Genomic DNA, 20,760 nt, shown 5'->3' on the forward strand with positions numbered 1-20,760 from the left:
ATCTCCACATTATGATGTTTTTCTCAAAATAGAATTATTACTTTAATCTCATTTTTTTAACTTTAATCTCAAAACCCATCCATCCATTCTTTCCCACTAAATGATCAATAATATTTTTGTTCTTAATAATGCCCATTTCCACTGCAGAAATGGAACCATTTTGAGCCAGTGAGAATACAAAAAAACTGAACTGCCCTTGTGAATTATCTGAAATAAATCTCTCAGGAGCTCAGAGACAGTAAGAAATCAGTGGACCTGAATGAAGAGGACATTCTTTGTAGGATAGCGTCTGGTGACCCTATGGATGGATGTTGGAAAACTGTTCGTGTTGCGCTTGCTATTTCTTTCTGATTAATTTGTTATGACTCTAATTAATAAATTAATAAATAGACAAAGGGCATTAGTAAAGGTGACTGGGTAGAAAAATAGGAATAATTATAATAATGTTTTAATTTGTTCATTTATTTATTTGTTGAGTCACTTGAATTAAAGCTGAGTTTCATTAGCTTAGCTTTAACTTGTTGCATTCTCATCTACTGAAAAACAGAAATAAATTATTTAAAATTGTGTCATGGGCTAAATATTTTCTGACTTTAACTGTATTTCACTCCATCTCCTTCTCTTCTCCTGTGCCTGTAGAGATTACTGAATTTGACTGATGACCTCTTGCCCAGAGCAGTCAATTCTAAAAGGAAAGTTTCACATGTTCTGGTCTTAGTGGGAAATGCTCTGAGATTCATAGGGCACTTAACTACCACTTCAGAGATATGTTCTACTCACAAACATTAAATAGAGGTAAATCAGTTGAATTTTTGACCATTCGTTAAGTAGAATTCAACCTTTAACTTATATTTTATACAGTATTAGCAAAGAAGCAACGCATGTTCAGAAAAGTCTGTCTGGTTTCAGAGGCGGACCTGCTTGTACATAAGGGGCCTGTTATATCCAAAGGAAGCACGGCTTTATCAACTAAGCATGCTAATTTGGACATCCAGATGGAGATAGCTGCTGGAGATCCTGCCTTTTGCTCTGGTAATCACATGCCAACATATACTGCATTTCTAACCAATCTTGTCAGATTGTAACCCACTCCAGTCACATTGTGATTTTATTGCTACAGGCTTTACAGCAGTGTCATTGATGAGCTACAGATACTTTCTTTGATGAGATGAAATCACAAAAGAAAAACAGCTTTAAGAAAAACTTTAAGATTTTTTTAGGCCCAAAAAATGATGGTTTCTTCAAAAAGAATGTGGAACAAAAAAAACTGTCAAACTTGATTGCTTGTGAAGAAATAATATCATTTTTAATTTGGTGCCAAGAACACATTGGCACAAAAAATTGTGAGACTAAAAACGTTATATAAATAAACATTATAAAAACTATTACAGCAGTTCTTCCCTTCAGTGTCCTAACACTTACACTTACAGTGCTTTTAAAAGAATCCTTGCTGCAACACAGAGAATATTCAATTTTCAAAACTTTTATTTCACATCGTGTGTGTTTGTGTCTGCGTGTGTTGCGTTTTACACAGCACTCAAACTTTCTTGGTAACATGACTTTACACAAAGCTTGTTACATCAATTTCCTTTCAATTTCATTTCTGTTTATTTATTTTTCAAAAGAAGCTTGAAGAGATTAAACAGATAAAGCAGAGCTCCACACAGGGTAACATAATAATGCTTTTTGTGGCATCCACAATTTTCTCCAGAAGCACCTCCTGACATGTCTTTAAATTAGTCAAAATTGTATTTTAATGTTTTTCTGTTTACATTTTCAGAAGCTTTAAACTGAATACATATTCTCTGTAATATTTTAGGCCTTTGTGTATTGACATTTCCGACTTCATTCATTTTATTTTATCTGGAAAATAAAAACAGTGGAAGGATAAAGAGTTCTATTTTTCTTTAGTCGTTTAGCAGAAATAAAATAAATAATTCCGCTTCCATTCAATGACATTTTCCATCTTTCCCCTTATGTTTCTTAGATCTGAGGGTTCAACTTCAAAGACTGAAATAGTTATACTCAGAGAGGAAATGGGAGACTGTCTCCACTTCCTTCCTGTTTACGTAAGATCACAGATAACAACTCTGAACAACTCTGAAGTCTACACATAGGTTTATGAATAATGCTGTTTAAGTTATCATTGCAAATTCCTTGTTTAGAAAATGTTTAAATACATGTCTAAAATACTTTTTCAATAATATAATTTTTAATATGTGAGATACCTGTTAGGATGTTGTTTAGCATGTGATGGTGCATCTAAGTATCTAATTATCATCTACTCTTTCAAACTCTTTTGATGATTTTTGTCTGGTGTATAAATGCTGGAATTTGAGGAAGAAAATGTTAGTGAGGACTAACATTTTTTTAGCTCTACTCTGTTCCAAATGAGTATCTCTTACGAGTAGATTAGAGGACATGTTCAGACGGGAAAGAATAGTATGCAGAGAAACCTGTCTGCAGATAGAGAAAGAGAAAGGTAGACCAGGCAGGAAGAGGAGCTTTCAGAGGACAAGAAAAAAAATTAGGGGAGGGGAATGAAAGTAAATAATCGTAGGCAACTGTGATCATACTGTGATTTGGTACATGAGGCATCTGTGTTATCAAGAGGCACATTCATCATCCTTCATTCCTTTTGAGTGTTCATCAAAGGAGTCTGAAGGTAAGTTAATGGCAATTTACTACATAGAAATAATACTATATGTTTAGATACATTCCCCTCTACTGAAATAATTTAAGCAAAACGTGATTGTGGGGAGATCTTGGCAAGACATTTCTTACTTACCCCCCCCCCCCCAAAAAAAAAGAAATAAACAGATCCAGTCATAGTTAAAGGACAACCTTCTTTGGACACTAGTGACACTTTCTTAGTATTACCCTTGAATTCCTCTGTAATGATTTCAGACTTACTGAAATAACTGATTAGCAGACCAAAGGAGATTATTCATATTCATTAAAGCTCTAGTTGATGTTACTCTATTATCTCAGGCCTATAACATCAAAAGCTCAAGTGCAGTTTAACTCAGCTTTCCCCACTCTCCTTTACAGTGTTGCTTCAGTTCATTTATGCACAGCTCTCTTAGATGAGTTGAGGTCTGAATTTTGACTTGGGCATTGCAGCACTCTGTTTTGTTTTCTTTTTCAGCCGTTCTAGTATAGATTTGCTCCTGTACTTCAATCAAGCCTGTTGCATGACCCTATTTGAGGCATGTTTTAAGCATTATTAGTCTACATCATTCATTAGGAATAAAAGCAGGGTTTTATCTACTGTGTTTCATTCTTGCCAAGGAATAGAGGCTCATCTAAACGCTCTTTAAATCCCATTTGTCAGAAACATACCACTTATTATTACTTTGAGCTGCCCAGTAAAGCATGTATCTACTGAGTTTTTGTTTGTTTGTTTTTAACTTCTCTGATGTGTTGTTGTCTGCAATTTACTTGAGATATCTAGATGGCAAAACAGGTTGAAATTAGCTAAAAAATTGTAGACTTTAACTAATGCATGTTCTTTTAAACTTTTTCATAATTTTTCTTTTTGTAGGTATTCATGGAAATGATGACAACTTGCCATCTGAATCAGACATGTGGCCAGCCGAATAGTAGCGTCCCACCTCCCATGAGCAATTCAGGCTTAGCAATATCCTGCTTCACAATGTTATTCGGCACCATCTCCAACCTTGCTGCACTGAGCATCCTGGCTAAGTCTCGTGGTAGATTCTGCCGCCAGTCCAAAGCACCATTCCTACTTCTAACAGTGGCTTTGCTTTTGGCTGACCTCGGAGGTCATGTGATCCTAGGTTCCTTTGCACTGTATCTCCACATGAATCATCAGTATACTATGAAACTATGTGATGTCTTTGGAACAAATATGGTGTTTTTTGGCCTGTGCCCTTTGCTGTTCGGTTGTGTTATGGCAGTGGAGCGCTGTGTGGCCATCACTAAGCCATTTTGTCGTTTTAATATGATTACTGTGGCTCATGTGGTACGGGTGGTGTTATTCCTTTCCGCTCTTGCACTTGTTCTGGCAATTCTGCCTTTACTCAAAGTAGGGACTTATACTATCCAATATCCATGCACCTGGTGTTTTTTGAGAGTTACTTCTCCATGTTTTGCAGCTGACACTTACCTGGCTTTGATTTTCTCTTGTCTGGGCCTCACTGCGCTCACCCTTTCCCTGTTCAGCAACATAATGAGTGTTGCTTCATTGGTGCATGCCAGAATGAAGACCCCCAATGGTCAAACAAACCACACAACCCGCTTTGGTCGTCATGAATCACGTACATCATCTTCTTCGCTGTTTTTTTCATTGGATATAGAGGTAATGGCGCAACTGGTAGTCATCACTGTTGTTTCCTGTGTCTGCTGGAGCCCCTTCCTTGTGAGTGCTGCTTTTGTTATTCTGAAGACTTTTTTTCTACAATAATTTAGATATGATTTATTTTAATATTAGATCTGATTAATAAAAAGGGACAAAGAATAAATAACACATCATAATTGTTTTCTCTCATTTTTCTCCTACATTTTAGATCCAAATTCTTCTGATGCAGCTCAAGCAAAGCCCTGGAACATCAGCTCAAAAGCTCATCTATGTGGCTTTACGTATAGCCTCCTGGAATCAGATCTTAGACCCCTGGGTTTACATCTTACTGAGGAAGACAGTGCTCTTCAGAGTTTGTGGACAGAGATGGACCCTGACAAGAACATAGTTCCACTATTTGCATTAACTATATTACTCATGGACTTTTTGTATAGAGAACATAGATACTTTCTATTTATTAACAAACCAAGAGCTTATTTACACAAGCAGTTAGTGAATAAGAGATGGAGGCGGACTTGAACTACATTTCACAACATTTAGTAGTCTGTACCGGTTCTGTCATCAATAGCAGCTACTTGCAGATTGGCCAATGGGGCGGTATTAGTTTTGACCAATCAAAATTGAGAAAAGCTTGACAAGCAGTGAGTTTAACAAATAGCGGACCTGCAGGAGAAGGTTAACGCCCGTGGTGGGTGGTGCTTCTGTGGCAGCGACTCTGTTCAATATGGAGTACAGAAAATAGCCACATTCAGCTGGAGTTTAACTGTTCTCATTCACATTTGTGCCACTTGGGCACAAATTATAATCGCAGGCTCGTAGAGGACACGTGACTGGACTCGCTAACGTATGTTTGACATATTTATAGATGTACTTTGAATAAACTAATAAATACTTGAGCACAACTGCGCTGTGAGAAGTAAAAGTGTGCTAAGACTTGGAAAAAAAATAATACGGATTTTCCTGAAAACGCTTCATTGGGGACTTTCTCGACGCTCCCAACAAACGGAAGGACGATTTGAAATACCGCTGGTTTTCTAAATAATAAGGCGGGCCGACCTGCGAGGTTATCGGGTGAAAGGTGACAGTGCTTCTGTCTAATTGACCTGTAGGTAAGTTATGCGTTTAAAGTTTGTGAGTAAACAGTGGTTCTTTAAATGCCGCTTGTTCACACACGATGCTTAAATTTGAGCTGAATTCTCTTTAAAAACGTAATCTCCGTTCAGTGGAGTAATGCGTTAGTTACAACCTGCAAAAGTTTCTCGTGTGTACTGACCTGCAACTGTAGTACTTTAAGCCTCCAGAGTGGAACTCATGTAGGCTTTAGCTCAAGCCACTTCTTTCTGCTAAACGCTTCGTCTTTCTCCTTTTATACTGTGACAAGAATGCACAATGCAGCGAGTGTTTCAGCCTCTCTGGGGTCCATGGGACTGTGTCGTCTCTTCGGGGTGTCCTGGCCCTGGAGTCTGGCAGCAGGTCTTGGGGTATATCTAGGCACAAGCAGCTGGAAATACTTCTACATTGCAGCACGCACGGCCAAGAGAGACCTCAAGTAAGTTAACGACATCTACATCAAGTTGTGACTCATTTGCGTGTATATCTGTATACATCTTTGTGCTTAGACCTGATTTTTCTTGTCACACTCCCCAGTGGCTTGTATGTGCTCATGAGAGTGAAGCTGGCCTTATGGCGCTACATGCACCATGGAAGCAATATTCCTTCCATTTTCGCCCAGACAGTGAAACTCCACCCAAATAAACCAGCTCTCATCTATGAGGCCACAGGAGAAATGTGGACCTTCACCCAGCTGGATGAGATATCAAATGGAGTCGCCCATTGGGCGAGAGGTCAAGGATGGGTCTCCGGAGATGTTGTGGCCCTTTTCATGGAAAGTAGGCCATTACAGGTGGCACTTTGGCTGGGTTTGGCCAAAGTTGGAGTGGAAGCTGCACTCATCAACTTTAGTCTCCGCTGTGATCCTCTTCTGCACTGTATCGGGGTATCAGAGTCACGGGCGATTGTGTTCGGAGCTGAGCTGGCGGATGGTAAGAATGTAGAGATGATGTAGAGCAGGGGTGCTCACACTTTTTCCGCATGTGAGCTACTTATAAAATGACCAAGTCAAAATGATCTACCCACTACAAAAATCCAAAACATATACTTATTTATAAATATATTGAGGATTCTTTATATCTACAATGTATATACATGCATAACCGCAATATCCAATATTTCACAACACAATTAACTATGTAAATTTTTTGTCATTACCTGAGTTTACTCTGATGACTTGCACTGAATTGAATCAGCCAGGGATGCATAGTCCGGACAGTAGCTGCTGACGGCCAGGTTTAAGAGAAAAAACCGAGAGCTAAAAATTGGAGTTAACTCGCTGACTAGCTTGTCAGTTTTACTACACTTCGCGCCGCTGTTTGCGCATGCGCAGCGACCTAAGCGTCAGAAAAAATCTGCTGTCATCTGACTGGCTTCCCTGTATCAATCAAGTGACGGGATGGATGATAGGCTGGCATCTATTTTTTTAATGCCATGCGATCTACCAATACTACCTTTGCAATCGACTGGTCGATCGCGATCGACGTATTGAGCACCCCTGATGTAGAGAGAGCTGATCATAAAATGAGTATTTGTTTTAATTTTGTATAAATGGAGCTGTTTGTATAAATCTGTGATGCAGTATTATACTGTCAGCAAGGGACAGGTGTTATGTTTGCACCCACAATACAGCTAGTCTCAGCTACAGATTCCTTGCTTGATATCTGTAACGGTATAGTAGATGGTCATCTTAGGTGGTGTCGTTGTTCACACTCAATCTGTTTTAGAATATGTTATTAATCCCTAAGGAAATGATGTAGTTACAGTTGCTCCAAGACAATAAGAACAGTAACAGACTGTAATATTTTAGATTAGTTCAAAGTTACAAAGTATAAGAAATAGCTCAATTATAAATATCCAGAATATTACAGAGATTAAATATATGAGTGACACTGTACTCTAAACTTTAAACTGTAAAACTTTATTTTGTTATTGTCACTGTAGAGCATATGCAAATATTAAGGCTTTAACTATTGCACTGTGTACTGTGCATTAGATGGAGAAATTGTACCGAGAGAGAGCCTCAGGCAGGAATGATTTCCTGTGTGGTTCAGTGGTGCATTTAGGTAATCTCAGTCTCTCACTGAACGTGCTCCTGTGACTGGGCACTCATGGAGTGGGTGGAGGGTATTGTCCAGAATTGTCCTTATCTTGGACAACATCCGCCTCTCTGACAACAAGGGAGTCCAGCACCGTCACAACAATATTGGCAGTATCCACATCTGCGACCCTCAGCCTGCTGTAAAACAAACAATAATAATGACAGGGCCTATGAAATGTAAGACGAGTTGGACCTGTCGTTGGCATCCATGCTGCCAGTGAAATTCTTGGTGAAGCTAGTTAACGCAGTTTAAATACAACTTCTAAAAGCCAGAGACAATACCTGATATGAATTTGGCTGATCTCTCCTTCAATTGTGCGACCTTGAGCTCTTTAGTTAGTTTCCAGTGCTATTTTTAAATCACTTAGTGGAGGTCCTATTCTGATCATTTACAAGTGGCATGGATCCCATGAATCTCAAACTTGCACAGAGAGAAAACATCAGCAACTGTGTCAAACTGGCAAATGCCAGGAATTTTTGGCTGTACATACACAAGTATGTGATTAGATTCCCTGCAACTTTCCCCTTTACCAAAGTGGAATTCAAGTTAAAGGGCGAATGAGAATCCCAGAAGACCAAGTGATCAAAACATAAGTGTTCAGAAGTGATCTAATAATAGCAGATTGTGGTGAATTACTACCCAAGGTTATGACCGTGAAGAGCACTAGCTGAATTAAAATCATCTAATGGTGTTGGACAACTTTATGATCACACACATACAATCTAGAGAGTCTGAACTGAGTTGACTTATATCCCCTTTTTATATCTAACTATGTTTCTTCCTGAATGCCAGCTATGTTGGACATCAGTTCCACCATGAGCCAGTCCATGGTACGATTTTGTACAGGAGACCTCAGTGCAGAACAGTTAGCCTGTCTTGCTGCTCAACCTCTGGACCCTATTTTAGCTGCTGTACCTAAACATTCCCCTTCGCCTTGTGTTCCCCCTAAAGGAATGAATGGTGAGTATCTCACTAAACTCAGCTCTCACTCTGACACTTAATCTGTATGTTAATGAGTGACTCCATTTCAAATGCCTTCTTAAACAACTTCCTTACAGTGTGTGTAGCTGTTAACCTTTGGTTCTTGGTTGATTCTGAATTCCCAAAGTGTATGCGCCATAGTAATTCATTTTTCTCACACTGCTATTTCAAAACTAAAATTACTTTCCAGTAATTATATATCTCAAGCCTGATAAGGAAAATACTTGGCTAATAATGCGAGTCATTTTATGACAGTTGCATTTATTTTTCTTAGACAGCTGTCTGGAGCAGATAAGAGTGACTTGCTTGCACTGTCCAGTCTGGATATTAATAAACCATTTCCTAGCCCAGTGGTAAATCTGTCTTAGATGAATTAACATATAAGCCAGTATTAAAGGTGTGAGCTTCAGATATACCTTACATAACAGTTCAGATGAAATTGCAAAGGGAAATATTAAGCAAAGTAGAAACGATGTCTGCATTTTCAGTTCTTTAATGCATTGGTTTCCAAAATGCCATCCCAGCAGTAAATAAAACACTATGTAAATTTGCAGGGTGCATTTTTATGCTATATTCTATTGTTTTGCAGACCGCCTATTTTATATTTACACCTCGGGGACCACAGGATTGCCCAAGGCTGCCATTGTGGTTCACAGTCGGTATGTTTTCTTGAAGAATCACTACCAAAAGAAAAAAAAAATCACCTTTCTTCAAAGTTAATACATTTAATGTTTATCTGGGAATCTCTGTTTTCTTTGACAGCTATTACAGAATTGCTGCTTTTGGGTATTTTGCCTTTCGCATGCGCTCTGATGACATTGTCTATGACTGCCTGCCTCTCTATCACTCAGCAGGTATGTGGTGCTAGTCTACAGATTTTTAATGACTACAGTTTCACCTTCAAGGTTTGATCAAGTTTTCTTCTCTTTCCAGGAAACATTATTGGAGTTGGCCAGTGTCTGATCCACGGCCTCACTGTTGTAGTGAAGAAAAAATTCTCTGCCAGCCGCTTCTGGGAAGATTGTATTAAGTACAACTGCACTGTAAGCACCTATTGATTTCATTAGTATGGCATTTATAATAGTTTTTTTGAAGTTATTCATAAACCATGATGTTTTGAACAATAAGATTTTTTTTTTCTTCCCTCGGCTTGTAGGTGGTGCAGTATATTGGGGAAATCTGCCGCTACCTCTTGTCTCAGCCCGTGCGGCCAGCTGAGAAGCAACACAAAGTACGGCTTGCTGTGGGAAATGGATTGCGCCCCAGTGTTTGGGAAGCCTTCATGGAGCGTTTTGGGGTGGCGCAGATTGGCGAGTTCTATGGGGCCACCGAGTGCAACTGCAGCATTGCTAACATGGATGGCAAGGTCAGCAACTACCATGTAACTTGACATGCATGTCCTCACTATTACAATGTTAATTGGATCAGAGTTTAGCTAATTCTATCCTGCCAGGTGGGAGCCTGTGGATTCAACAGCCGTATTCTTCCCAATGTGTACCCCATCCGTCTGGTGAGGGTTGATGAAGACACTATGGAACTTGTTCGGGACAGCCGTGGGTTCTGTGTGCCTTGCCGCCCTGGTACTGAACATCTATACAGCAGTTACAACTTGAAGGGTTTTGGGAGTCTTTGACCTATGCTGGTCTTCTTAGAGTGCTAAATTATAGTCCTCCATGCCTTGCAGGGGAACCAGGCCTTCTGGTAGGCCGCATCAACCAACAAGACCCATTAAGGCGTTTTGATGGCTATGCTAACCAGGATGCTACAAAGAAGAAGATCGCTCACAATGTCTTCAAGAAAAATGATTCTGCTTATTTATCAGGTTGGGAATAATTTTTGTTTGATGCACCTATAAAGAAATTATTGTCCCTCATCTTTTCTAAACAAACATTCATGAAGTCTACTGCAGTTCAGTCAGCTTGGCAGGAAATAGATTAAGTTCATTCAGATCATTCAGATCACCTGGAGTCATTTCTCCCTGTTACCTGGCAAAATCAGCAAATTACCATATGATCAAGTTGATAATGATGTCTCGCACAAAGTTTTGTTTTCAGAGTTTATATATAAACTTTTACTGTGACATCCACCTTGCTACAGCTGATTATCGATGTAGTGGGAGCTTCACCCATTTTTCTGCCTGTCATTGTTTATGCTTGCATAGCTTGCACATCACATTTTTAAAATTTGCTACATTAAACTTGTGTTTTTCAAGTGTTCAAGGTAATTGTTATTCAAACAAAACTTGGAAGTTTAAATAACTCATGTCAGTGATTAATAGCTGTAAAAACCGCACAGGTACTTTGCTTTACCTCCACCCCAGGTGACGTGTTAGTGATGGATGAGCTGGGCTACATGTACTTCCGGGATCGCAGTGGGGACACCTTCCGCTGGCGAGGGGAAAACGTCTCCACCACTGAGGTTGAGGGTATACTAAGCAATCTTCTGGGTCAAACTGATGTTGCAGTGTATGGTGTGGCAGTGGCAGGTAATGGTTCATGTACTTAACTGCCTTTAGCATTGCATTGGGACTATGTAGTTCCCCTTTATTGTTTAGTGATTTTAAAAGAACTCAATACTACAACTATTTATTTCTATGCTTAACTCCAGGTGTGGAAGGTAAGGCAGGCATGGCTGCCATTGCAGATGCCACGGGGAGTTTTGACTGCAGCAATTTCTTGCAGGATATCCAACGAGTTCTTCCTCCGTATGCTCGCCCTGTGTTCCTGAGAATCTCCCCACATGTAGACACCACTGGTAAAATGCTCCTTTAGTTTTATGCTACCACTGATGACTACATATGAAAACAAATTATAATCTGTGTGTATCAATATTTCTGTATAGGTACATTTAAAATCCAGAAAACCAGGCTGCAGAGGGAGGGATTCGACCCACGACTCACGAATGACAAGATCTACTTTTTAAACACCAGAGGTGCACGTTACGAGGCCATGAATGAGGAGCTATACAACGCTATAGTCGAGGGAAGAATGTCTTTATGATCTGGAGGCTTTAGCAGGGCAGTCAGGGACCCTTACTTAAACAGCTACTTTTCAGAGAATGAGTAATATACGGATATAGGAGTGTGTGCATCACTCAGCCTTGATGTACCACAGTTGCAGGGAAGAGACTGAGCGGGCTTCCGACATGGAGAGAGTACTGTAACAGATGATGTTTTAACACTGTATAGTAACACACCAGAACATGATGTGTGGGCATTTATTCCCTTTAATAGCATCTTTGTCCATTTTTAAAATCTGAGCATCACCGCACATAGAGTGGAGTAGAAATCTTACATTAATGTGAGTAGGAAAAAAGGGTAGTCAGGTTAAACTTTGTTACATGGTATGTACCTGTTTATAAACTGTGCTGCAAGATTAATTCTGTATAGGTTTAAACAATAGTTTTGTGTTATTGCTGTGTGTATGAATGAGGCTAAGAGACCAGAGTTCAACATGCAGTGTATGTGGCTACTAGCTTGAACACCCACCCTTGACATTTTTATCTTTGACATGTTTATTGCAATGGGAAACTAATCCCACTTGTCAAATCTGAACTTCTGAGGACACTTGTTTACAAATATGCCAGCATTGCTGTTTTATGTGCCTTTTATGAAACTAAGAAACTAAGATCTGTATTTAATGACTTTATTTTTTAATATGAGCTTAACTGTGTGTCGAAATCACAGAAGTGATATTTTCATCATACGATACTAGGTCACATATAGTAACTGTTATTGTGTAAAAAATCTCATTACTGTTGTAAGATGTAGTTGTAAAGCTTGGGAAGATATTCACAATCATGGATCTGTTGGAAATTTTTTAACTCAAATGAAAGATTTTAAACTGTGTCTGTTTAAAGCAATTAAAGGTTACTTTAATATCCTACTGTAACCTGGATCATTATGAAGAGCCTCAGTTTACAGAACAATTTCATAATGTCTTCAAGTTGATTTACTGTTCTGTTGATAAGGATATCTGTGAGGGTAGAATTTTCAGTGGATGCTCTTTGCAAGCAGTGCAAAAGTAAGGAAAGGCTCTAGGCGTGACAACATCTGTGAAGGTGTAGAGGGGTGTTCTCTGTCTAGGGTCGTAAAAGGTCACCTTGCCTCTGTCCATGTCTAAAACCACTCTTATCACATCCGGCTTCTTGGTCATGTTGAGCGGCTCCCACGGTGCTGTGCAGGCTTTATGCTCTCCATTGCGAAACCTTATAGTCCAGAATCCCTCTGCTGGTGTTAGAATGTGTTTACCCTTCCTGTTGATTGACTCACTGGCTACCCCGACCACCCAGTAGGTGTTGTCATTCACCTCTACATCCCAACTATGGCGTCCAGAGGAATAGCCCTCAGCGGCCAGCATCTCAGCACTGACGTCAAAACGTTCTGGGTTGTCTGGGAGCTTGAAAATCTGGGTAGAGTTCTGCACAACTGCGAGATCCTCGGAGATGATGAAGCAGCTAGCTGCTGTGTTCGGATCCAGAATCACAGGAGCTTGGGGAAATAAGTAAGAAGTTGGTGCTGTGATTGGCATAAAAGCATGACAGTAAAACTGGTAAACAAATTCTGTGTGTGAAACTCACTGTATTTGACTATCCTCTTCATCTTCTCCCACACTTTATATTTCAGAGAGCCCAAGTGCTTGGCCACATCAATCAGAGCACTAGATACCATTTGTGGATCGGGAGAACTTTGCCAGGTTCTGAAAAGATACTCGAGCAGTTAATTTGTGAATATTGTTAATAAGCTGAAGTGGATGTGGTAGCACTTACCTCCTTATTGTTTCCTTGTATTTCTGAAAGTAAAAATAAAGAGGATCATTAATCAAATGATACTTTCAAATATATAAAAACATTACAGTCAGCTTGCTGTTCTAATTGATCTGGTCTACCTTAAGAAATGGGATATCTTGAGTTGACATCTCCTGTTCAACTAATTTGATGGTGTTGGAAAGAGATGCCATTTCACCATTGATCTCTTCAATCGTCTGGTTAATCATTAAGTTCTTCTGATCCTCCTCAGCCTTTAAATCAGAAAGTCTGGCAGCCTCCTGCTCTTTAAGGAAACGGTGAAGGGCTTCAAATTCCTGTTTGATCTGTGTTTCAGTCTGTTCACCTTGGTTCTGGAAAGACACATGATTGATGAGTAATCATTGCTTCCGCACCTTGGCTCTTTTTGAAGTCCAAAGCAACATTTGGAACTGATGGAACCGACAGTACCTTGGCATGTTCTGCCATTTCCTCACAGACCATTTTTGTCTTCTTGTACAGCTGTAATTTCTCTTTCAATGGTAAGAGTGCACTCTTTAGTTCCTCCTTTAAAAAAAAAAAAAAAAAAAAGACAGGCCATCAACTCTTTAAAACAAGGTCACTCTGGCAGGTGGCCAATCTGCCAGCACAAAGCGGGGCTTTCAGCTGCTGCATACCCTTCATGGCAGCATTCCATGTCAGTGCAAAGCTGCACATTACATCAGCATTGGCTTTAAGAGACAAATATCTTTTTATCTGGTGACACAAACAATATCAAGCATCCAAACAGGAGTATAATATAGGCTCCTATAGTTTTATTTTCCAGATAAATATTAAATGTTTACTGGTCTTGAGACCAGGCAGAAGAAGGCATGAGTAGAGTTAATGTGGCGTCAGAGAAACCGTGTGGGAGTCAAGTTTCAGTTCTTTTCGCACAGCAATAGCAACAGTAAACCAAATATATAAATCTATTATTAGAATGTTAATGAACACTGTCAGAAAAAAAGCTTCACACATATTGTATCAGCATATCAGACTATGAGAAATACAAAAGAAGTTCAGAAGAGTAAAGTCAAAAGTAATGAAAAAACTTCTTTTTTTTGACAAGATTTCAATTAAAATACAGTTGAGGTACAACATGATGCATCACCTGTTTATAAAGTGATAAACAGTCTTTGAGGCTGACTTCTGAAATATTTTCATATCCTTAATTACACAGGCTTAACCTTATTGTTAATCTTAGGTTGTAGTCATTGACTTGTCATTTACCTTGCAAACACTGTGGCTGATACATCAACAAACATTTTTTTCATTATCCATTGCGTCATTTGCAGATAGAGATTGTTTTGTGCAAATTTATTTATGTTTAAGATAAGGAAATCTAATTAAACCGTGCAACTTATGTTTGCAAAAAGTAAATGGTCTGAGTATCCCTGTGACCTTAACATGCTTACCTTGCAGTCATGGGCACCTTCCCCGATGGCATAAAGCCGGTGCCCAGAGTGTGCAGCTGCTTTCCCACATAGACCACAAATTGGCTCTAAGTCTTCCACACAGAAGAGTGTGAGCTTTTCTCCATGCTCTTTGCAAGCCTCTGGGTCATTCTCGCTTCTGTCCTTCTTGAAGGATTCACAGGCCTTCTCGAGCACAGTGCTCACGACTATTTGATCCATAGAGGAACGGCGCCAGCAAAGAGGACAGTAGTGTGAATGTGAATCCCCACTGTCTTGTGTGTCCCAGCTGTCTTTCAGACAGGCTTTACAGAATTTGTGTCTGCAAGTGAGCACCACAGGCTGACTTAGAATATGTCCACACACTGGGCAGGAAAGGTCATCCTCAGTATGAGCACGTCTGGTGGCCATTCTTCTACACAGAGCTTTGATGATATGACAGGATCCAAAGCCACTCCCATGTGCTGGACGGCTACTTCTTAGCCTCAGAAATAAGTGTTAATATCTCAGCTCACACAGGCATGCTGTGTTGTGTTGTGCATGCAGATTGTGCTTTCTCAAATAAACACCACCTCTGAGAAAAAAAAAATCGCTTTATCAAAGAGATTTTATCTATTCAGATGTGCACAAATAATATAATCCTAGGGATGACAGAAGGGAGAATAGTGATGATAGAGTAGCTGCACCCTCGGTGATCTTCTCATTACACTTATGTTATTATCGCCTCTAGTTATTTGAGAAGTTTCTGAAGTCTGTGTGTAATAAAAGAGGTGACTAAGAAACAATGTCCAAAATAAGACTCAGGGTGGGAGTATAAATAGAAAGAAGTCATCAACACTGGAACATTTTTTTCTCTGTTAAGTTTAGCTTTGGACATGAGGCTTTTAGGAAGTGACACATCATTTTTCCATATCCCTTATGGTAGTCCTTATATTTCAAAAAAGGTGTGCAAACAGTCACATGGTGGTCATGGCGGTGGATTTGTCCATTTTAAACATCTATAAAAGCAAGCTGGCCTGTTTCTTATTAGAACAATCAACCCACCCCAAATTAGGTTGAGTGTGTTGATGGGAAAAGGGCACAGGGATTTCTGAGGAATTTGTAGTCCAATTATTATATTAGTGATGGAGTGAAAAAGATGTTGCTTCTTTTTTATGTCCACCTTTGCCTAAAAAGCTTCCTAACACATCTAAGCAAACCGTGTGAACTTTGAGATTAATTTGGTCATGAACATTAAATAAAGTGGGTTAATTTTATTTTTAGCCGCCTGCCTTCTTGTTGAGATGCCAAAGTGAAAATTTGATTTGTGCTCATGCCAGAGCCAGGGTAGCAGTTCAGACACTAATAGCAACACAAGAGCCAACAAACTTAAACACACACATACTGCATATATATAAACACTACAGTCATGTAAGAGTTTGCTCTGTAATCATGTTTCAGCTGTTTACAGTGATACTCACTTGTAAATGGTTTCTAAATGGATGAGATCAAAATAATTAGGAAAACACATTATTGCTGCTTTGCTCTGTGGATTTATGTGTTCAGTCACATGATGAGGTTTGAAGGTATTACAGTTCACTCCTGATCAGCTACATAGAGTGGGAAAAATCTGTCACCATGTGCTTGCCACTATGGATGTGTGAAGTCGAGAGTCTTTAAAATAGAGAGGACACTTTTAGTCAAGAAGGCTTTTCCACATACATTGCAGCAGCAATCATCCACCATTTGGAAATTTAACTCAGTACCAAAAAGATCTGTATCACTGTGCATGTATTACATACAAATAAGTATCCCCTTGTAGCCAAATAGAGTGGGAGAGAGCCTTTAGTTTCACCACAAATTAACACATATGAAAGGAAGGTTTCAAGCTAGGCTAATGTAAAATTTAAAGAACACAAGTGAAAATATTCCTCTTGTATGTATGTGATGAAAAAAGACAAAGTATGAGCCACGATGATTATAATTGATTAAGTGAAAACTGTTTTTAGGTGCCCCTGCAATAGATTGGTAACCTGTCCAGGGTGTATCCTGTCACTCCCTCTTTCAAGTACAAAGATCAGCACTAAAATACATTTTCTGGTAGAAGAATTAATTAACATTGGGAATAATTAAGGAATTCCTTATGTAAGTAAGATCCTAGAAAAGGTTTGGTATTAACAATACACTTACAGGCCTAAAACAGAATAGAAAAACAGTGAGGAAAGCAATTAACCAAGACTAAAATAATAATTGTAATAGTAATAGCAATAATAATACTTATAATGATAGTAACAAGTATGTAATATATGTAATGTTATGTAATGTAATGTTAACACTAGACTGTTTATAAATTCACATAAATTATTTGACACAAAACAAAAAAGAAGGATTTTCTGTTTTATATGACAGATTCCAGGAACAACATCTAAGATCTCTGTTAAGAAGAGAGCAGTCCTAGGAACAGCTAAGAGACCCTCAAGCTCCCAGGCCTCTGGTAGAGGACATGATCTTGAAGGACTGACCGCCAGCAGGGGTGAGAGGGGATTTTTGTTGTTGTTGTTGTTTTTTTTACTATTAACAGCCTATTATGACAGAATAACTCCCAGTCAGTGTCCCAATGTGACCAAAACTGAGAACGCCTTCTCTTCAAACATAATTTAAATACTGAAAATATGGTGCAAAAGTTGGCTTAACTTTCTAAAAGAAAATGTCTGACTATTAACAAAATAGTAATTATTTGTTATTTTAAGACATTTTAAAAACAACACTGAAATGTTTCGAATCACATGGTCCACTTTAATCATTTTCACATTGGAATGACAAATGTGGAAAGACAAAAGAGCATTGATGAGTAAGCAGAACAGACACTGTACAAAAAAAAAAGCAAAAGAATTAAATGCTCAAAGTGTGTAAGTAAGTTGTTGTGAAACAAAACAACAGCATAGACCATTCATCAGCTCCTTCAAGTTTGAAGTCTTACTTTAGCGCAGTCAATCTTAAAAAGATTTCTTTTCTGGCTGAAGTGAGGTTAAGGCCAAACTGAACATAAACTCTAGTAGTACTACTAAACAAAGTATACCACAGAAATACAGTGGCTCACGTGGAAATTGAATTACATGGTGAATTACTTGTGCACCATTTAACTCTAGAATAAATGATTAAAGTAAATGATTGTCAGTTTAACACGAAACATAGTGAATGTTTAATTTACCTTTAAAAAGAAAAACAAACTGACAGGGTATAATGGGAACTCAAGATATTGCCTAATATGACCAATATTAGATGAGTTATGAGCAACTATGTACATTTTCCATACTAAATTTACACAGAAGAAATTAACTATTAATTTGCCTTGTAGTGTGCTGTATTAAATACATATTCTGATTATTTGATTTTTTTTTTTACCTAGTATTTCATTAGCAAACACTTACAATTTGACTTACTATTGTTATACTATTTGGCTTCAGTAACAGTTCTCATCTTACAACCATATTATTATTTCACTCCTTGATATTTGTTTTTTTAATCTCATCCTACTATGGTATAATAACTTCACATCAGCTTCCTGTCATGGTGATCAGAGGAACGCCCAGAGCGCTGGTGTCGTACCTCAAGGTGTTTGCTCTGGACACGTTCAAAATGCTGGAGCAGCTCACTGTAATCCACCTGAGCGTGAGAGGCACGTCTGGAAGCCACGTGCTGTTTAGAGTCCATATACTTGGATTCATCTACAGTCCTCATGAGCTCTGGATTGGGAACACAACTCAAGCGGTGGGAGAGCAGTTGAAAGGCCTGGCTCTGAGGCAGCAGCATCAGCAGACCGTACAGTGCCTTTATCAGGTATGGGTTGTTCTCCACATCGAGGAGCTGCAGACGCAAGTATGTAAAAATGGGGCTTTCTATAAGCTGTACAAGCTTGTCGACCTCCATCAGGAAGTCAACTGTAACCTCGAGATTTCCAAACTTTTGGATCAAATCATAGGCATGCTTGTAGTTCTGCGTGAGGAAACAAAGTGAGACAGTCGCCACAGGGTTGTGGCACCAGGAACGATACAGGCAGCAAAACAAAGCACAGCTCTCCTGAGTGCGCAGGTCTTTCAGCTGGTTGCGCAACTCAAAGAGCTCAGCTGAGGTGAGCAGGATAGTGTTGAGTGTCTGAACCATGGTGGATGCAAATTTAAGGTCCTCCTCCTTCAACAGGATGTCAGCCATGGAGTGGAAGATGTTCTCTGCATGAAGCAACAGACACAACTGTCTGATGATGAAAGCTCCTCTGTTCTCCAAAAGCTTTCTCTCCAGACTGAAACGCTTGAGCAGGTTGATCATGAACTTGTAAAAATAAGAGTTCATACTGGGAGTGGAGGGGGATGAGTCCACCCCCTTGGATCCTGTGCTGGACTGCTGTGCAGGCTTCACACTCTCTGGTACCTTGAGCACCACTTTATTGTCAGCGTTGTCACAGGACAAATTTTGGTCTGTTTGGCCAGCAGGGGATGATGCTATCTCAGCTAAGACCTCCAGATCTTTCAGTATGACCTCATCGGACTCATCGGACAGAGTTTTCAGGAGCATGGGAAAGAGACTGTCTGTGTGGCGGAACATTTTGCGTGGTGTCTTGATGTAGAGGTGATAAAGCCATTTAAGCACAGCTATGCGGGTCATCATGCCAGTGGAGGAGTCATGAAGGTGGCGGTCCAACACCTGAACAATGCCATCCAGGTCCAGAGTTACCTGAGGCCTATCAGCACTTGCTGGAGTGAAGAAACTGATATTGCTGAAACTAACAGACTCCTGGGATGCATTCAGCATATCATTGCTGTCTGTCTCTGTTTTGGGCTTGTCATTTTCCTTAGATGGTGACCCTGTGCTTTCACGCCTTTCCTCCTCCTCTTCCTCATCATCCTCAGGAGTGACCAGTTTCATTAGACTGTAATTACAAGCACTAGCAGCTTCTTTAGTATTCTTCTTTCTGTCATCATAGGAAAGGCAAGGCAGCACTGCAGTCAGGATGCCAGAAGAGTACGGAAGCATCACTCTGCCCGCAAGCTGGATGAACTCCCTCATCCATGTCATAGCTGTCAGCTGGATCAGATCATTTGTTAATTTGGTCTCATCTGCAGCCTGGCAGTGGATAACCAATATGTTGGCCATCTCAGCAAACTTCACAGTAGAGGGAATCTTCTTAATCTCCTTTAGAAACTCTCCAAGCACCACCTCGCAGGTCTTTCTAATCTCTTTGCTATTGTCCCCCATGATCTGGAAGAGCCCATCCAAGATCTCAGGGAGATAGTCTAACAGGTGGATGTCTGGCACAGACTCCAGAACATGAATCCAAGAAATTATAAACTGCCTGGCATACTGATTGTTGGAGTAGATTCTCTCTCTCAACAGTGGAACAAATGCCACTAAGTCAAAACTGTTGCTTTCGGTGACAATGTCTTTCAGTAGTCTATCAAGGAGTTCAGATCCGCTTTTTACATTTGGGTCAGGATCTGCTGCAAGTTTGCTGAGACCATCAAAAAGCAGGTTGAAGTGGGGCAGCACAGCTCCCCTAGCCACTTTGACTATGTTATAGAGGGCCTCACAGGCGTAGTAGCGCAAGCGGCTGTCTGAGTCATTGAAACACGTGAGTACAGGCTCAATGAGCTCCTTCAGATACAGACCCGACTCTTTTCCGAGGGCGATGGAGCAAGCTGCCAGTCCAATGAGACCCCCTTTCCGGCTGTGCGGGTGTTGAGAGAGGGCAAACTCCGAGGCTAAAATCTGGATCACATGTCTGATTTGAGTGGCGTTGTTCTGAGCCACAAACTCCCGCACCAGCTTCTCGATCTCTAGAGCTGCGACTTTCCTCTTTTCGTACAGTTTATCATTCAGAGCCCTGACGATGTTGGGCGTCAACGGCGAAAAGTCTTTCTCCGTGTTCATTTTCGCAGCTGCGTTGGTCCCGGATGCGGTCTGCTCAAATCTGCGTCGATATGCGAGGAAACGTATTGCATTTAATTAATTTGATGAAGAGACAGTCAGCTGCTTCTGCTTTCATTTGCTAAACCAGGAAGCTTTCTAATACAACGCA

The 20,760-nt window shown here is 39.9% G+C and overlaps 4 protein-coding genes across 4 annotated transcripts; 2 read left to right on the plus strand and 2 right to left on the minus strand.

Annotated features, from left to right (window-relative positions):
• Positions 1-3,550: 3,550 nt before the first annotated feature.
• Positions 3,551-4,709, plus strand: ptger1c (prostaglandin E receptor 1c (subtype EP1)). The gene is made up of 2 exons (XM_085351891.1): positions 3,551-4,381; positions 4,530-4,709. The coding sequence occupies exons 1-2, from the start codon at positions 3,551-3,553 to the stop codon at positions 4,707-4,709; spliced, it is 1,011 nt and encodes a 336-aa protein (XP_085208017.1).
• A 342-nt stretch (positions 4,710-5,051) lies between these two features.
• On the plus strand, positions 5,052-12,225 carry slc27a1a (solute carrier family 27 member 1a). Its single transcript, XM_085351680.1, has 13 exons — positions 5,052-5,430; positions 5,703-5,870; positions 5,969-6,363; positions 8,326-8,493; positions 9,104-9,173; positions 9,277-9,368; positions 9,448-9,557; positions 9,671-9,880; positions 9,968-10,094; positions 10,199-10,336; positions 10,835-10,999; positions 11,122-11,268; positions 11,356-12,225. The coding sequence occupies exons 2-13, from the start codon at positions 5,704-5,706 to the stop codon at positions 11,511-11,513; spliced, it is 1,947 nt and encodes a 648-aa protein (XP_085207806.1). The 5' UTR covers positions 5,052-5,430; position 5,703; the 3' UTR covers positions 11,514-12,225.
• On the minus strand, positions 8,811-15,392 carry trim35-13 (tripartite motif containing 35-13). The gene is made up of 6 exons (XM_085351681.1): positions 14,712-15,392; positions 13,729-13,824; positions 13,401-13,631; positions 13,282-13,304; positions 13,093-13,211; positions 8,811-13,003 (listed from the first exon to the last, which is right to left on the minus strand). Exons 1-6 carry the CDS (start codon positions 15,117-15,119, stop codon positions 12,465-12,467), a joined length of 1,416 nt encoding a protein of 471 aa, XP_085207807.1. The 5' UTR covers positions 15,120-15,392; the 3' UTR covers positions 8,811-12,464.
• Positions 15,393-18,198: 2,806 nt separating this feature from the next.
• vac14 (vac14 homolog (S. cerevisiae)) lies at positions 18,199-20,725 on the minus strand. The gene has a single exon (XM_085352592.1). The coding sequence runs from the start codon at positions 20,610-20,612 to the stop codon at positions 18,240-18,242; it is 2,373 nt and encodes a 790-aa protein (XP_085208718.1). The 5' UTR covers positions 20,613-20,725; the 3' UTR covers positions 18,199-18,239.
• Positions 20,726-20,760: the final 35 nt, after the last annotated feature.

The sequence above is a fragment of the Diplotaxodon limnothrissa genome, linkage group LG4 (genome assembly GCF_057381915.1).
Source record: "Diplotaxodon limnothrissa isolate DT_005_m linkage group LG4, D_limnothrissa_male_GT1.1, whole genome shotgun sequence".
NCBI classification, from domain to species: Eukaryota; Metazoa; Chordata; class Actinopteri; order Cichliformes; family Cichlidae; genus Diplotaxodon; species Diplotaxodon limnothrissa.

Excerpts from the sequence above, each read along its gene's own strand:
- ptger1c (XM_085351891.1), top strand. The coding sequence starts at position 3,551 with ATGGAAATGATGACAACTTGCCATCTGAATCAGACATGTGGCCAGCCG. Across the intron at positions 4,382-4,529 it reads TCTGCTGGAGCCCCTTCCTT|ATCCAAATTCTTCTGATGCA; the intron begins GTGAGTGCTGCT and ends CCTACATTTTAG.
- slc27a1a (XM_085351680.1), top strand. The coding sequence starts at position 5,704 with ATGCACAATGCAGCGAGTGTTTCAGCCTCTCTGGGGTCCATGGGACTG. Across the intron at positions 9,558-9,670 it reads GTATTAAGTACAACTGCACT|GTGGTGCAGTATATTGGGGA; the intron begins GTAAGCACCTAT and ends CTCGGCTTGTAG. Across the intron at positions 11,269-11,355 it reads CCCACATGTAGACACCACTG|GTACATTTAAAATCCAGAAA; the intron begins GTAAAATGCTCC and ends ATTTCTGTATAG.
- trim35-13 (XM_085351681.1), bottom strand. The coding sequence starts at position 15,119 with ATGGCCACCAGACGTGCTCATACTGAGGATGACCTTTCCTGCCCAGTG. Across the intron at positions 13,632-13,728 it reads AAATGGCAGAACATGCCAAG|AACCAAGGTGAACAGACTGA; the intron begins GTACTGTCGGTT and ends GTGTCTTTCCAG. Across the intron at positions 13,305-13,400 it reads AAGATATCCCATTTCTTAAG|AAATACAAGGAAACAATAAG; the intron begins GTAGACCAGATC and ends TTTTACTTTCAG.
- vac14 (XM_085352592.1), bottom strand. The coding sequence starts at position 20,612 with ATGAACACGGAGAAAGACTTTTCGCCGTTGACGCCCAACATCGTCAGG.